The sequence below is a fragment of the Ahaetulla prasina genome, chromosome 1, assembly GCF_028640845.1.
Source record: "Ahaetulla prasina isolate Xishuangbanna chromosome 1, ASM2864084v1, whole genome shotgun sequence".
Taxonomy (NCBI): domain Eukaryota; kingdom Metazoa; phylum Chordata; class Lepidosauria; order Squamata; family Colubridae; genus Ahaetulla; species Ahaetulla prasina.
The window spans coordinates 259,601,640-259,618,174 of record NC_080539.1 but is presented as its reverse complement, the minus strand read 5'-3'; the positions used below and the strand labels follow the sequence as shown (position 1 = coordinate 259,618,174).

The 16,535-nt window shown below is 37.9% G+C and overlaps 1 protein-coding gene across 1 annotated transcript in view; it reads right to left on the bottom strand.

The window, feature by feature from the left end:
- LOC131186115 (sodium/hydrogen exchanger 10-like) overlaps positions 1–16,535 on the bottom strand; it is a 106,189-nt gene that overhangs the window by 86,236 nt on the left and 3,418 nt on the right. The window contains exons 2-4 of the mRNA XM_058159426.1: positions 14,296–14,376; positions 11,741–11,871; positions 1,223–1,388 (exon numbers count right to left, since the gene is read on the bottom strand). Coding sequence (XP_058015409.1) covers positions 1,223–1,388; positions 11,741–11,871; positions 14,296–14,376 — 378 coding nt within the window. The remainder of the gene's footprint in view (positions 1–1,222; positions 1,389–11,740; positions 11,872–14,295; positions 14,377–16,535) is intronic.

The following is a 16,535-nucleotide window of genomic DNA, read 5'->3' as shown; positions in this document are numbered from 1 at the left end:
AGATGTCATATTGGCACATCTAGGAAAATCCGAATCTGAAAGCTTACAAGTTTTCCCCACCCAAAAGAAAGTCCAAGTCCCTTCCCCTGAACCCACATGTCCATCATATAGTCCAATCAATGCACCCTCCCAACTGGAGATGCCTCCCAGTCACGCCACTCCGGATGCAGGCAGAATGTCCTTGACTCTCAAAGAAAAGAATGTTATTATGGCTAGGTATCTCCACAACTCCATGCAATCCCCTCCCAATTTCCCACAGCACTAAGTGTGGCAGCCCTGACAATCCAAAGTAAAAGATGGCCTCTAGGGATGACACACTATACAAGTTGCTCAGATTGAAGAGACAGGGGATGATCAGCACTGAGAGGTCATAGGGAAGATATGATATTACAGTACCTGAAATAATATTGCCCAGAATATCAATTATCCAAGGAGTTAGTGGGCTTCCCTTCAGTGGATGTTCTAAGAGGATGAATATTCTTCTGTAAAAGTACTTTAATCTGTACTTCAGCAATGAACAGAAGTTTGGATTAATGATTAAATGGCCCCTTCAGGTATAGGACTCTATGACTTTATGAAATTGAAATCAATCCTAATGTTCTCGCTATCAAATCTATGAATTCTGTAGCCATTAATTACTTTTTCATATGTGATTTGGACCTATTTGTTTTAGCAGTCTCACCCCCACCCCCCGCAACCATACCTCACTGTGGTGGTGGTGATTGAACAGTATAAGTCTATTATACTGACCAACATGGCTCTGGCCTATGAAAAGACCTGGGGTCCAGTGTTCCCCGCCAAAACACCTTACAGATCAACTCAAAAATGTGGAAATATGGTACCAGTGTGTCCCCCTGGCTGGGAGGTACCAATAAAGCTACAGTGGAAGAGCAAAGACAATATCATAGTAGCAGGAACATCCATGATACAGATGGGGTAAATCATAATGGCCCCTCAAGCCATTGACACAGCTCCTAGTAAAAAGAGATATCTCCACTGTTCGAAGACCTTCAAATTAAGAACATGTAACATCAAAAAGGAAAGCTGAATATTATTAAGGACGAAATGAATAGATTCAACATTGATATACCAGTAAAATTCATTGAACTGACTGTGGCTTCTTCAACTCTTATGATCATATCATGTACTACTCTGGCAATGATACCATCAGAAAAAAAGGAGTAGGTTTCATACTGCATAAGAAAGTTAACATCTTACTCACCAAGATTTTTTACAGAGGCTACAGAAAGGATAGGATCTGTTGTACTAAGAATTATGCCAAACAACATGCTATCATCCCAAGACCAATTATATTTATTAATTTTATAAGTTATCCATCCAAGGAAAGCACAATTCATCAAAAATCCAGGAACTGACAGAATTACCACCTGTAAAAAACAATGTATCCATATATTTTTGGAATTCAAATGGCTATAATTCATTTATATTATTTCAAAATCATTTGCTAAATACAACGCAATAAATGATAATAAATAAAAGTTGTAAATATGATTTTCTCAAATTAACTAAAACGTAAATTGCATACAGGTAGTCCTTGCTTAACGACCATTCGTTCAGCAACTGTCCAAAGATGATAAAGCTGAATAAATGGTTGTCGCAACCAGTTCTCAAAGTTATACTATTGCAGCGCCTCCCAGTCATGTGATCAAAGTTCAGCACTTGGCAGCCCACCTACAATTATGACCACAGCATATGTTTCAACTCCCCCCACCTGCCACTCTGCCCTTTTGACCACCCAGCCTTTTGCCCCATCTATTCCTGCAGCCCCACACTCCATCTTCTTCCTTCCACTGCTAACAAAGTACAGCTGGCCAAGGCAGCTGCTGGTCCTTTGTGAAGTGCAGGCAAGCATGGCAGAATAGGAGAAGCATCTGATGATAGATGCCAATGCAGTCCTTGTCTAATGACTGCAATGGGAAGTGACATCACTAAGTGGTGCAGTCATATGGCATTCTGCCTAACAACAATTTCATTTAGCAATGGAAAGTTTGGTCCCAATTAAGTCATTAAGTGAGGACTGCCTGTACTTACACCAATGAGTGATATATTTAGAAAAGTTATAAACATTGACTATTCACATTTCACACACTTTTGTTCATATTTAATACAAAAGACTATCATAATGTATAAAATACTTGTACATATTTGCTTCGTCACAGCTGCATGTATGAAATATAATCAACAGGAGGATAATATGTGGGAAAGCACCAGCAACAATACTGTGGAGAATTATGATTAACATAATGCATCTGACAGAAAGAGAAATAATGGTGATATTTTATATGGAGATATGGAGATGTGCACTTCAGATATCTCTTTGTCCAATTAGCTAGAATTGGCTCAACAATCTCAAATAAAAGGACAATCTTTACTATTCCTTTTAGAATATATTCATGGATAATATTTCCAAGACTGATAGAAAGGAGAGAGAAAAAAAATTAAACTGGAAATATGATCCCCAGATTATTATTATCTTGACTGCAAGATCTGCTTCGGTAACAGCAGAAGGATCTTCGTCAGCCTAATTTTTTTCTTACCTGCATGCACACTGTTTGAACTATGCTACTTTGAAACCAGTTTGGTAAGGAACTTTACAGTTAACTTAAAACCATGTTATTCATTCAGCCAGTGTGTTACATACATCAGCCTTTTCTTAGCAGACTATTATTCAAATGATGTATTGCAGAGTCATCAACATCAAGACAGTTTCATATAGCTAAGGTATTATTCCCTTTTCTGCTATCCTGTTTGTAACTTGTTACAGTATTTACACAAAGTAAGCTAATATTCATGCTCATATGCAAAATTCAAGATTTTAGATAAACCACAGACAGAATTGAGATCCAAGAGGAAGGTTAGAATAAAGGTTGAAATTGACTAGTCATTCAGCGGCCATCATAGGCCCAAACCTTACAAAAACACCAACATTTCCTTAACCCTCTTCTATTAATCCATACCCCAAGCCCAGCTCTCACATTAGTCTTCATTGTATCCTCTGAACCTAAGAATAACAATTCATTCTTCCCATCACTCTTTTCAGCTTTTTCTCCCTAACAGCATTGTATAAACCAATGTTCAGAACAAAACCAGTTTCCACCAATAATATCTTCCAGACCATCCTCTTAATCAATGACCATCCTATCAGATAATAGTTTGCATTGCATTGTTACAAAATTTTCAGGTTGTCAACCCAAATGGCAAGTTGTTTGGACAGATATGCCCAGACCCAGCAATTTCAAGACTCAGATATGTGAAAGAAAACTATGCAAAAATCCAACTCCACACCCACAGCCTAAAATGTTCTGTTGTGGAATACAGCATGGAGTAACAGACCAGCTTTGGACACTCTTTTCAGATTTCTTCCTTGGTTCTCCTCCTCCAGTATCAGCACTTATCAGCCTCTCTTCACAAGGCTCCATGTACCACAGCCTGATTCAGCTGCATTTCCCCTTATCACATGCTTTTGTCTCAGTAACACTATCCTAATACTATGCTTCATGCTGCAACCTTACTGTGCAAGCTATACTTTTCCTGTAAGACATTTTAAAATTCCTTGCTTTTGCTCTTATTTTCTTCTCTGCTATCTTAATAATTCCATCACTGATTGTCTCATTTCAAAGCAACTCTGGGTTACTTATAACATTAAAAACAATAAAACTATAAAAGATAAACATTTCTAAAAACAATAAAAATAGAATTACAATCCAAAGTAAAGATAAAGTCTATGATACAAAGACCTGTTAAGTCCCAAATCCACCAGATATCTGAACTGTAATCCCAACTCATTTTCACTTTCCTTCACTTTTAATAAGTGTCAACAATTAATCCAACTACATCCACTTTATTCATATAGCCCCAGAAATTTTACAGAAAAAGGATATTCTCTGACCATGATTCTATCAATCTCAATTGGCTATCTTTTTTTCTTTCTAACTTTTCATAAAGTTACTTTGAACAAATATATTGGGAGTGTTAAGTTTGGGCATTGAAGAGGCAGGAGACCAGTGAGTGACAACAGCTCTTTAGTTTATTGTGATCCCAGCAAAAGACAACAGGCAAAAACCCCTCTTTAAATACTATTCTGGCTGAGGCTTCAACCAATCAGCAACGTGCTAGTTCCCGCCCAGATTTCCCTCCTAAAGTTTAAATACATTACACTCCTTCCCTCCCAGAACGCATTGTACCCATATTTACATAAAATTTGCAAGTTATTTTTCCACGTAGTCACGCAGGTAGACAGGGCGTCTCCTAACTCTTTCTGACCTGCGCAATTCATTCTCTGGGAGTGAGTCGAGCTGGCCGGAGGGACTGTTTGTTCCTCCCAGCTCCTCCTCTGGGCCGTCCAGCCCTGGATTATTGGCAGAGTCATCCCTGCTGTCTTCAGGAGGAACAGGTTGGCGTCACTGGACATAATTATGATTGATGAGCCGGTGTCTACCTCCATTTGGCACGGTACCCCTTCAATGTAAGTTTTGGTAAAAATCTTTTGTAGTCGAGTCGATGCATGGCCCACTCTCACAGGTTTGGTTTAACTTCGCGCCCTTTTTGAATGGACCAATCCTGGGCCGCTTCGCTGCTCTTGCGCTCTGATTGGTCAGTTTGAATTTTTGGCGGGAAGGTAGGGGGGCTCGACAGGCCTGAGCTATGTGTCCTTTCTTTTCGCACCGCCGACAAACCGCATCTTTGAACCTGCAGTTTTGTCGTTGGTGTTTGCCCCCACAACTCACGCACTCATCCCGGTCACCTCTCTCCGGCCTCCCAGTGTGGAAAACCTCTTCCTCTTCCTCACCTTCCGATTCGGCCTGGACTTCCTCGCTGTGGACCGGTGTTGTTTTCGCTCCGGCACCCTGCGCGTTCGGCTTTTGCAAGGTCTCCGCCGCTTTGGTGGACATCTCGTGAGCCCTGGCCTCGTCCAAAGCTATTGCCAAAGTCAGGTTGCTCTTAGACAGCAGCCGCCTTTGCAGTCGGATGTCCCTGACCCCACAAATGAGTTGTTCGAGTAAGGAGTCCTCCAAATCTCTGTACTCACAGTGGTTCGCGGCTTTCCTCAATGCGGCCATGTACACGCTTATCGATTCGCCCTCTCGCTGTACCCGTTGCCTCAACTCAAACCGTTGGACGAACTTTGAGGGTACCGGTGCATAGTGCGCTCGAAGTGTTGTTTGTAGTGTTTGCCACGGTACCGATTGTACCGGCGTTGGCTCTGAAAGTGACTCTGCAGTATCGAAAACCTCTGGACCGCAGTGGCTCAGGAAGTACGCTTGCTTCCGATTGTCCGAGACTCCTTGGAGTTCATTCGCTTCGAGGAAACACTCGAAACGAGCCATGTACGACCCCCATTTTTCCTTGGCTGGGTCAAATGGTGCTGACGGCATGTAGCTGGACATCGCTAACTATCCGCCCTTGAAACTGGCTGGGTTCGCGAATTCCTTTGCTCCTTCAGCTCTTTTTCCGATCTCACTGCCTCACAATCCCACCTTCGTCGCCAATGTTAAGTTTGGGCATTGAAGAGGCAGGAGACCAGTGAGTGACAACAGCTCTTTAGTTTATTGTGATCCCAGCAAAAGACAACAGGCAAAAACCCCTCTTTAAATACTATTCTGGCTGAGGCTTCAACCAATCAGCAACGTGCTAGTTCCCACCCAAACTTCCCTCCTAAAGTTTAAATACATTACAGGGAGGGTGAGATATCAACTACTCAATTGACAAGTTGGGTAACTATGTTGAGAACCTCTGAGGGCTGTTTTTGAAACCCACATGAAAATCTGAGAAAGCCTTACTGAAACAAGACCTGAAGAGATTACTTCCTGCTTAGTAGTTAGTTCTTTTCTGGTTAATGTGATTGAAAGAATGTGTAGCAGGACTTTTGTTGTCTTCTTCTGTGGATGAGTAGTTTAAGAGAATAACTTCCCCAGAAGATGAAAATTTTGCTCACCTTATTTGTGAAGGTGCTTTTTCAAAGTGAAACCACAAGGTGGCACTAACGTCAAAGGAGAAAAAGTAAATTCCCTTTTTTAAAAAAAATCACAAAATGATGGGAACTAGTTTACGTTTTATTTTATCTGCAAAACCTGACAATAAGATTTATTTATTTATTTATTTATTTTGTCATACAGTATATATAAGCATAAGCATGAATTAACTATACAATATATAAGCATATATATAAGCATAAGTATGTAATAACTATATTAATTGGATATTAATTCCCTCAACACTGTCAGACTATTTACTGAATCTGCACTACTATTAATCGTTTCATAGTTCCCATCACCAATCTCTTTCCACTTATGACTGTATGACTATAACTTGTTGCTGGCAATCCTTATGATTTATATTGCTATATTGATCATCAATTGTGTTGTAAATGTTGTACCTTGATGAACATATCTTTTCTTTTATGTACACTGAGAGCATATGCACCAAGACAAATTCCTTGTGTGTCCAATCACACTTGGCCAATAAAAATTCTATTCTATTCTATTCTATATAATTAAAAGAAACAATAGGATAGGAACGGAAGGCACGCTTATGCTCTTATGCACGCCCCTTACTAACCTCTTAGGAATGGGGTGAGGTTAATAGTAGACAGGTTTTGACTGAAGCTTTGGGGATTTTGGGAAGAGACCACAGAGTTCCAGACAGATCTCTGGATCTAAACCGGGGTGAAATCCAGCAGGTTCTGACAGGTTCTGGGGAATCGGTAGCAGAATTTTTGAGTAGTTCGGAGAACTGGTAGCTTAGATCAGTTGTGAAATTCAAATTTTTTTACTACTGGTTCTGTGACTGCAAAATCTCCATTCCTACTCCACTCCAGGGGAAGGATACTGCAAAATTCCCATTCTCTTCCCATTCCTGGGGGAAGGATATTGTAAAATCTCTATTCCCACCCCACTCTGGGGCCAGTTAGAGGTGGTATTTGCCAGTTCTCCAAACTACTCAAAAAAATTTTTTTTATTTATTTGTCAAGCATATATAAGATAACAGGTAAAAGTATAAACATAATTTGAATACATGAAAAGACTAAGAGTAAAAAGGAATATTAGGACAGGAACAGTAGGAACACTGGTGCACTTATGCACACCCCTTACAGACCTCTTAGGAATGGGGTGAGGTCAACAGTAAAGAGTTTAAGGTTAATGTTTTGGGGGTTTGGGAAAGAAACCACAGAGTCAGGTAATGCATTCCAGGCATTGACCACTCTGTTACTGAAGTCATATTTTCTGCAATTGAGTTTGGAGTGGTTTACTTTGAGTTTAGTTTTGGTCTGACCTAAGTGTAGTACATAAAATTATCTGCCACAATGCCTACCTGTCAATGACTATTTCAGCTTCAGCCACAGCAATACACGAGCAAATAATAGATACAAATTCAAGGTAAACCGCACCGAACTCAATTGCAGAAAATATGACTTCAGATTTTGCAGTATCCTTCCCCTGCCATGCCCACCAAGCCACGCCCACAGAACCAGTAGTAAAAAAAATTGAATTTCACTGATCTAAGCTAATAGAGGCACATGGGCATTGAAAGAAAGCAGCTCAGCCAGGAATACTTCCAGATTCAAATATAGAAGTAGGTGAAATAATGTCCCAATTATCACATAAAATAGACTTAAGCAGTCTTTTAAACCTCTTCCCAACCAAAAAAGATTTTGGTGAAGGTGAGTAGTTTAGAAGAAAAACTGAAAAATCTTGCCAAAGGGGCGGAGGGGGGGAGGAACCGGCTTCCATTCTGACTAAAAGAAAAGTGCCTTCAACCTCTGTAAACTTTTAAGTAGGAAGCAGAATTAGAAAACTACAGCATGTCAGTAATTAATGTAAATCACATGGAAATTGGCAAATATTATGGTTGTAGTTGTTTTAGATTGGAACTTTGAGTAGAATAAGTCATTTTTTGTCTAGCAGTTTAACTACTTATCAACTGAGGCTTGGGAGGAAAAGAGATTGCAGCGGAGTGCAATGCAAGGAACTGCTTGCCAGGTGAAGCTAAGAAAATGTAACAGGTTCTCACTTTGATACGCTTCATAACAAAAGAGGAAAGCTCTGGAGTAGTGTCTTGCATTACATTTCTAACATATTCTAAAAACCCAATAGCTACCTTACAAAGAAGTCAGTCTCCTTTTCTTAAAGACTAGAGATAACAGTCTTCATTTTTGAACTCTGAACTCCAGAGATGGAACCAAATATATTAAGATGTAGAAACCCAGTTAGAAAGGTAGGAAAAGATTGGATTCTCTCTCCTAAAGCACCCTATTTACATTTCAAAATCTGATCCATAGCGTTGAAAAATTCTAAGCAGATATTTATGAGGTATAGGAGTTGACTCCTAGTGTTTGAGCTGAATGTCATTTTTGAAATTTTGTATTTCAATCTCAATGGAATATATTTAGCCAGAGTTCATTTTTGCAGCTCCTGAGATATGGATGCCGGTATCTACATTTCCTCATTCAATGATTCTGTCAGGAGACTTTATCTCTTCAGTCAATAGCTCTTGGATTCAACTCACTCCAATAGAATAGAATAGAATAGAGTAGAATTTTTTATTGGCCAAGTGTGATTGGACACACAAGGAATTTGTCTTGGTGCATATGCTCTCAGTGTACATAAAAGAAAAGATACGTTCATCAAGGTACAACATTTACAACACAAATGATGGTCAATATATCAATATAAATCATAAGGATTGCCAGCAACAAAGTTACAGTCATACAGTCATAAGTGGAAACAGATTGTTGATGGGAACGATGAGAAGATTAATAGTAGTGCAGATTTAGTAAATAGTTTGACAGTGTTGAAGGAATTATTTGTTTAGTAGAGTGATGGCCTTCGGGGAAAAACTGTTCTTGTGTCTAGTTGTTCTGGTGTGCAGTGCTCTATAGCGTCGTTTTGAGGGTAGGAGTTGAAACAGTTTATGTCCTGGATGTGTGGGATCTGTAAATATTTTCACGGCCCTCTTCTTGATTCGTGCAGTATACAGGTCCTCAATGGAAGGCAGGTTGGTAGCCATTGTTTTTTCTGCAGTTCTAATTATCCTCTGAAGTCTGTGTCTTTCTTGTTGGGTTGCAGAACCGAACCAGTTATAGAGGTGCAAATGACAGACTCAATAATTCCTCTGTAGAACTGAATCAGCAGCTCCTTGGGCAGTTTGAGCTTACTGAGTTGGCGCAGAAAGAACATTCTTTGTTGTCCTTTTTTGATGATGTTTTTGATGTTAGCTGTCCATTTGAGATCTTGCGATATGACAGAACCTAGAAATTTAAAGGTTTCTACTGTTGAGACTGTGTTGTCTAGTATTGTGAGAGGTGGAAGTATGGAAGGGTTTCTCCTAAAGTCTACCACCATTTCTACGGTTTCGAGTGTGTTCAGTTCCAGATTGTTTTGGTTGCACCACAAGGCTAGTCGTTCGACCTTTTGTCTATATGCGGATTCGTCATTGTCTCGAATGAGACCGATCACTGTTGTGTCATCTGCGAACTTCAGTAGCTTAACAGATGGATCGTTGGAGATGCATTGGTATACAGAGAGAAGTGGGGAGAGCACACAACCCCGGGGGGGGGGGCTGTGCTAATTGTACAGGTATTTGATCTTGCTTAGCTTCACCTGCTGCTTCCTGTTTGTTAGGAAGCTTGTGATCCACTTACAGGTCTGTTTCGGTACCTGTAGCTAGTTTAGCTTAGTTAGAAGAGTGTCTGGAATGATGGTATTGAATGCTGAACTAAAGTCTACAAAGAGGACCCTTGCATAGGTCTTTGGAGACTCAAGATGTTGTAGGATGTAGTGCAGTGCCATATTAACAGCATCATCTGTTGATCTATTTGCTCGGTATGCAAATTGCAAGGGGTCTAACAGCGGATCCGTGATGGTTTTCAAGTAGGAAAGCACTAGCCTTTCAAAGGTTTTCATGACTACAGATGTTAAAGCAACTGGTCTGTAGTCATTCAGTTCCTTGATGGTGGGCTTCTTCGGCACTGGGATGATGGTAGAGCGTTTGAAGCAAGAAGAAACATAGCACATCTCTAGTGATTTATTGAAAATATGGGTGAAGATGGGGGCCAATTGGTCAGCACAGACTTTTAAGCAAGAAGGAGTTATCTTGTCTGGGCCTGGAGCTTTTCCTGGCTTTTGTCTGTGAAATAGGTCCTGCACTTCCTTTTCTGAGATCACTATGGGTTGTGAACCCAATGAAATGGGGTCAGTTGTAGGAGGTTACCATTCATACCATTCATACCAATACCATTCATACTGATAGAAATGAAATAAATCCAAGAAGCTAACCCAAAGGAACATACTGATTTCTACTCTGTGTCTGCATGTAACAGAATGATACTAAATAATTTGATTTAAGCTAGTCAAGCTTAACAAACTGATATTTATAAAAATGATTTGACGTTTTATTAAAAGTTAATTTTCCAGATTATGAATAAACAGAAGAGTAATGCATGATAAAGTGATAACTATTATAACAGTCAACATTTCCTGCTCACAGAATCACAGGCCCATTTTTATTTTTATTTTATTTTTTTACTTTAGGCCTATTTATAACTTTAAACCAGCAAGTGGGTAACTACTTGTTGAGGGGTCCTTGGTGTTCTTTGAGCTTGCTTGTTTTCTTGCAGACGTTTCATTACCCTTAACTAGGTAACATCATCAATGCTAGTGAGAAGTGCTGTTTGCTATCAGTTTATATTCTGGTGACATGTTTGTCTGTGTGGGTAGAGATTCTTTGGTTGAACTGTTTACTGATGGCTCTGAGTTTCTTGATTGGGGTATTGCTTACTTGATTGTTGGTCTGAAGTTGACCTTGGAGTTAATCTGTGCTGACCTGAGTGCTAATTACTGGTGGAGAGGTTTTGGATTCTTTTTCTCTTTTGGGCTGGTTGTCTCTTTTGTATAGTCTATAAATGTTGTTAATGTCTATGTGTCTATTAATGGCTGACTTGTAAGAGTGTCAAGCTTCTAGAAATTCCCTGTCATTTTTGGACTTAGCCTGGTCTAAGATTGTCACATTTTCCCTATTGAAACTATGGCAACTATTTGTTGAGATAATAGCACCAGGGCTGACAAAGTGCAAAATAACTTGTAATATACTTGTGCATGCATACCAATACAATTGTAACTTGTCTTAGAACTGCAATGAAAACTGCAAGAATATAGACTAACAGCTACTGAAAAGCTGAAGTTAAAACATATAAGATTTTATATTCAAAGAATTCTTATGACTAGGCAGCTACAGCACTAATCTCTTGCTGAATTCATCCTAACAAAGAAGAGTCTTACCTTCCCCCTTCTTTTGATGTATCTTGCTTTTCAGTCTCCACTTCAATTCCTTTTCCTCACAAATGTTGAAGCACCACTGGACATCACCCTGGACTTTTCTCTAACCTCTTCTCCTCTCCATATCTTTTCACAATTCTGGAAGGAGCCATAACTACCTTGAAATTTGCCCCTTTTTGTAATCAATAATGCTGTTTTCCTCACAAAAATTCTGGCCTCATCTGTTACTCCTAGATGTTTCCATCATCCAAATTAGAGGTGAAGAATCTGCAGCTCCTCATTAATGAACTGTCTCATACTCTGACTGAAAAGAAAAGGCTCAAAACACCTAAAACCATATAAATTCCAGGAAGGATTTGAGGAAATTTGAGGAAAAGAAATAGCAAATGGTTGAGTTACTGATTATCATGTTTCTAAAGAAAAAAGTAAAAACATATTGGACTTACCTGCCAAAATGATTTTCGAAATATATATAAATCCATCTCAAATGCAGCTGTAAATATTATGATTGGTGTAAATAAATGAAGAAAAAGTATCGGATCTATATCTGCGATAATCTTCACAAAAGGCAACTGACAAAAATGAGTAAAAGATATTGTAAGAATACTATATAATGTAAGATTATTTTATATGCTAGCTTCAAATATTGAATGAATGAATAATCTGCATATCGATTCATTAATAGTAACTTTGAGTTATAAATATTGGAGGATAACCCATATTTACAAATGTTTTATTTATTGATGAATTTAGATGTTGCAGTATATATTAAATAACAACAACAACAATAATAATAATAACAATAATAACAACAACAGAGTTGGAAGGGGAATAACAGAGTTGGAAATAATAATAATAATTTATTATTTCATAAATAATCTATAAAATTGATAAGTGGAACAAAGAAGAAAATAGAAGATGAACTGTACTGTTGCAGAATTAAAATATTTATTAGAATAAAATTTCATTAAAAAAATCAAACTGAAGTCACTTAAGATGGTTTCCCTCTCTCTCCCTTAAGAGGAGTGGAAATGTGCCATTTGAATAGAGCATAACAGGTATGTTCTTTTCTCACAGAAATCATTTTCTTGCAAACCATTCTTTTAGCAGTACTTTGGACAGCATCCATTTGACTTGTGTCCATCCCAACAAGAATTTAGTATGTCTGATCACTGCTCAAATTGACAAATTAAAAATGATACGCCCATCCTGTAATTTTTGGGCTCAAAAGATCCAGAGTAGGTTTTAATTTATTCAGTGCTGATTCTTGGGCATTCCTGTTTAGACTCCAAAGGAGGACTGGGAGGGAGGGATCTTATTAGTGGAGAAGTGAAACTGTTATGGGGCTAAAGTCTGCTTCCTCTAGTCTAGACGATTTAATAAACCTTGTTCTGTTTTGTCTACCATACTAACCCTGTGATTACTGCTAAAACCAAAACATATACATCTTACATATAAGTAATTTTTTATTCATATTTGATTATCATTTTACTGATTCATATATTTAGAAATAATGATAATACCTCACTACATATTATTCCATAAACCATACCACATAAATAGCTACATTATATATTAATTCAGAGTCGATAACTAGTACATAGGAAACTGGATAAATAGAAAGCGTTTCAACAGTACTGATCTTTAAGTTGGGGGAGGTACCCTTATTTATCAATCACTAAAGCCTCCTCCCCCATCAACGCACATATTTCCTAATATATTCATGCAAACTTTTGCAATTAATATTACTAAGACTGAAGAACATGTGTTATGAATTCTAAGGTAAGTGTATTAGTGTAGGAGAGGGTAACCAAACACTCACTTCACCGTAGCTTTATATAAGCTTCCTATGTTCTTCTGGAAGTTGGGGAAATTAACATGCCAACATCAGGAAAACAAATTTTCTCCAAAGATCAATAGGAATAAGTGACAGATCAGATGATAAAGAGCCATTCTAACTCCTAATATTTTTTAATAAATCCTATTATATTTTTTCATCAGATAGAAAATATTTTCCCAGTTATTCCAATATAATCAATCATTTAAATCTAAAGTTCCTACAATAAATTTAACCAATCCTATAGCACTTGGTTTCTTTAAATCAATTTCATTAAAACAGTGTTGAGACTATGTCTTAAATCCATTTAACCCATAAAGATTCTAGAATGGGGTATCAAACTTGATTTCATTGAGGACTGCATCAGGGTTGTGTTTGACCTCAGGTGGACGTGGTCACCTCAATGTTACTTGTGTTGGGGACATCTGTGGTGGCCAAGTGCTAAGGCAGTACTTCCCTTAGACCCTCCCTTCCTCTCATTATAATCTCCTTCCTTCCTTCCCTTCTTTTTCCTTCCCTCTTCTCCTTTCTTCTTCCTTCCCCTGTACTTATTTTTCTTTCCTTGCTCTCCTCCCATCTTTTTCTTTAACTTCGCTCTTTCCCTTTCTCCTTTCCTGTCCCTTCTTGGATGCTCAAATGCAAAAGAGGAAACATTTCTTTTTTTGTTTTGTTTTGTTTTTACTTTGTTTTGCTAACCCTCTGCCAGAGAAAACCAAGCTCAGGTGGGGGAGGTGACATGTGCACCCCCAGGCCCTGTTTTGAGCCATGGTGCCCTCCTGCAGCCCTCTGTCAGCGAAAATGGAGCTCAGGGAGCCGAGCTCTGTTTTCGCTGGCAGAGGCATCGCGGGCTGGTCCTTTGATATTTCTAGGGCAGCCCCCTGGGCCAAATCTAAACTTCTCATGGGCTGGATCTGGCCCGTGGGCCTTGAGTTTGATACCTCTGTTCTAGAACAATGGGTTCACAGGAATAGTTTCCAATATCTTCTGGGAGTAGAAACCCATTGGATTTGTTAGAAGAGGAGACCAAATTTCCTTTATCCTTTTGCCATCCCAGCCTAATATACATTAATCTACAATGCCTATTTATAAACTGCAATAATATATATTCCCTGGTTCTCTATATACTACTATTTTAATACTGTACCTTTTGTGAAAAATGGGCTATTATTCCAAGGATAAGTCCAACCATGAATATAATTACAAGAATAGGGATTTTTGTTTCCTTCAAAATAGTTCGTAATAAGGCTGAAAGAAAATATTACCATTAAATATGTAATTTTGTGCTGAATCTTAAAGCACTATCTATGTTTTAAATGAGAATAGCATTTTTGAATCAGCAATAATTTATATGCAACATTCAAATAAATTTTTACCTTTCTGAGCTAATTGAAGTAACAAACATGTAATTAGTGTAGTTAAATGATATCAAAGAAGCGTTAATATAGTCTAAGCTACAATGAAATAAAATAAAATAAGAACAAAAGCAACAGTTTGGAAAAGTTTTTGCTTTGTGCCCAATGAATCAGAAAGTCTTGTACAATAAAGATGCTATCACCAAGATAAACTCTCGAGTGTTTACCCATTTCACCTCACATGGCAATGGAAACTAATCTGATAATGATCTGAATAGCATATACAAAAAATCAGTTACTTGGTTCCTGAATCAGGAAACATTTTAAAGCTCTCTGAAATAGATCCAAAAAGAAACAGGATGCACTGCAGTTGGTTAGTACAAGTATAAGACAACAGATGAATTTTATCTTCAGAAATATTACTACAGTTCAGTCACAGAATCAAAGTATAAGTTACATCTCTTATTTTTCTGTTTATAAAACTTCTATTTAAAAAAAAATCTAATTCATTTCTTTTTCTTACAGAATCATGATGCAGGATAGATTAGGAAGAAAAAATATTTTTCATGTTGTAAGCAAACTGTATTTCTACTTAGAAAGCTAAACTACTGCTCTTATTTTATATTTGTGAATAAATAACTATATTTGTTATACTAAAACATAATAACTAGTAAGCCTAGAAATAAAACAATCTGAATTCTGTTTATGGCAAATAAAGAAAAAGGCTAATATGAATATACGGTATGTATTAAAAATTTTCAGAAGTTTCTCAATAGAGCAATAGCGGATAAGCAAAAATTTAAATTGACTTTTTGAAAAATAAGTATGAAAACAATATTTTTTCCGTATTTTGCCAAATTTTCCCCTATGGCGATATTATTATAATGCAAGTAGTATAACTATTATTATAACAAGTAGTCTTTGACTTATGACCTAGTCTGCCCGTTACATTCACATGTTGCAACGGCCATTGTGAAGCATCTCACTTAACAACCTCCCCAATCCTGCTTTCCCAATGCAATCATTAAACAAAAGTGCAGGTCATTAGTTGGAGCACAGGATGCCTCAGGTGGAGGAGGCCTTTGGAGGCTTAGCACAGGCCCATGCTGCAGGCATGCTTGCCCTGGGCTTCCCAAGGCTTCTCCTACCTAAGGCACCCAGTGTACCTTGTCCATCAGGGTCACTCCAGGTCTTGGCCTGCTCCCAAATCAACTACTCAGTTATGCAAGGGAGCCTATAGCTGATCAGCAAAGTTTTAACTTTAAAATTGGGTGATATGTATATTTGGCAGGGGTGGTGATGTTCTATCATAATTTCAAATCGTCGCTAACAACCTATTGTAAATTGAGGACTACAGGAATCTGTTGAGTCTTTCTCTTTAAAGGAGCCATTAAAAATCCATTGCTGGCATATTTGGTGTGCCATTATAGAACAAAGTCATGGTATAATTACTGTACATCAAACAGGCTCTCCACAAATGGAAACACCCTTCTTGTTATAAGGCTGGTTCACATACTGCATTACATCATAAATTATAATTCATTCAGCATGCTAAAAAATAATCAAAGGGGTTATCTTCACAGAATGTATTTACTCATTACATTAAACAATGGATTAGATGATTTGCTGCATAAAGCACAAGAGATTCACTATTACATTATTTAATATATTATTTAACAACCAAAAGGCCTGAATTCACATAATGAATTGTGAAATCCTGAAAGATCAGGTTAGGGACCGATCGTCATGGAAAATAATTTATCCATCTGGTCACAAAGAGTCAACATTGATCAGATGGTATATAATCATTCTATCAACTGTGCTAAAACTCTATTTTTAAAAAGGTTGTCTAGAAAATGAAGACATCTGCTACATTAATTTTTAAAATAGCATGCTTATATACTGTAGTTGCAATCTTATGTTCTATATTTTTTATTAATTTTGCTGAAATGTGGAAATACTGCAATTCTTCATGGAGAAAGTTGCTATTTTATTACTCTACAAATCAGGTCGATTTACACTTTGCATGCTGTCAAACTGAGTGATTGCAAT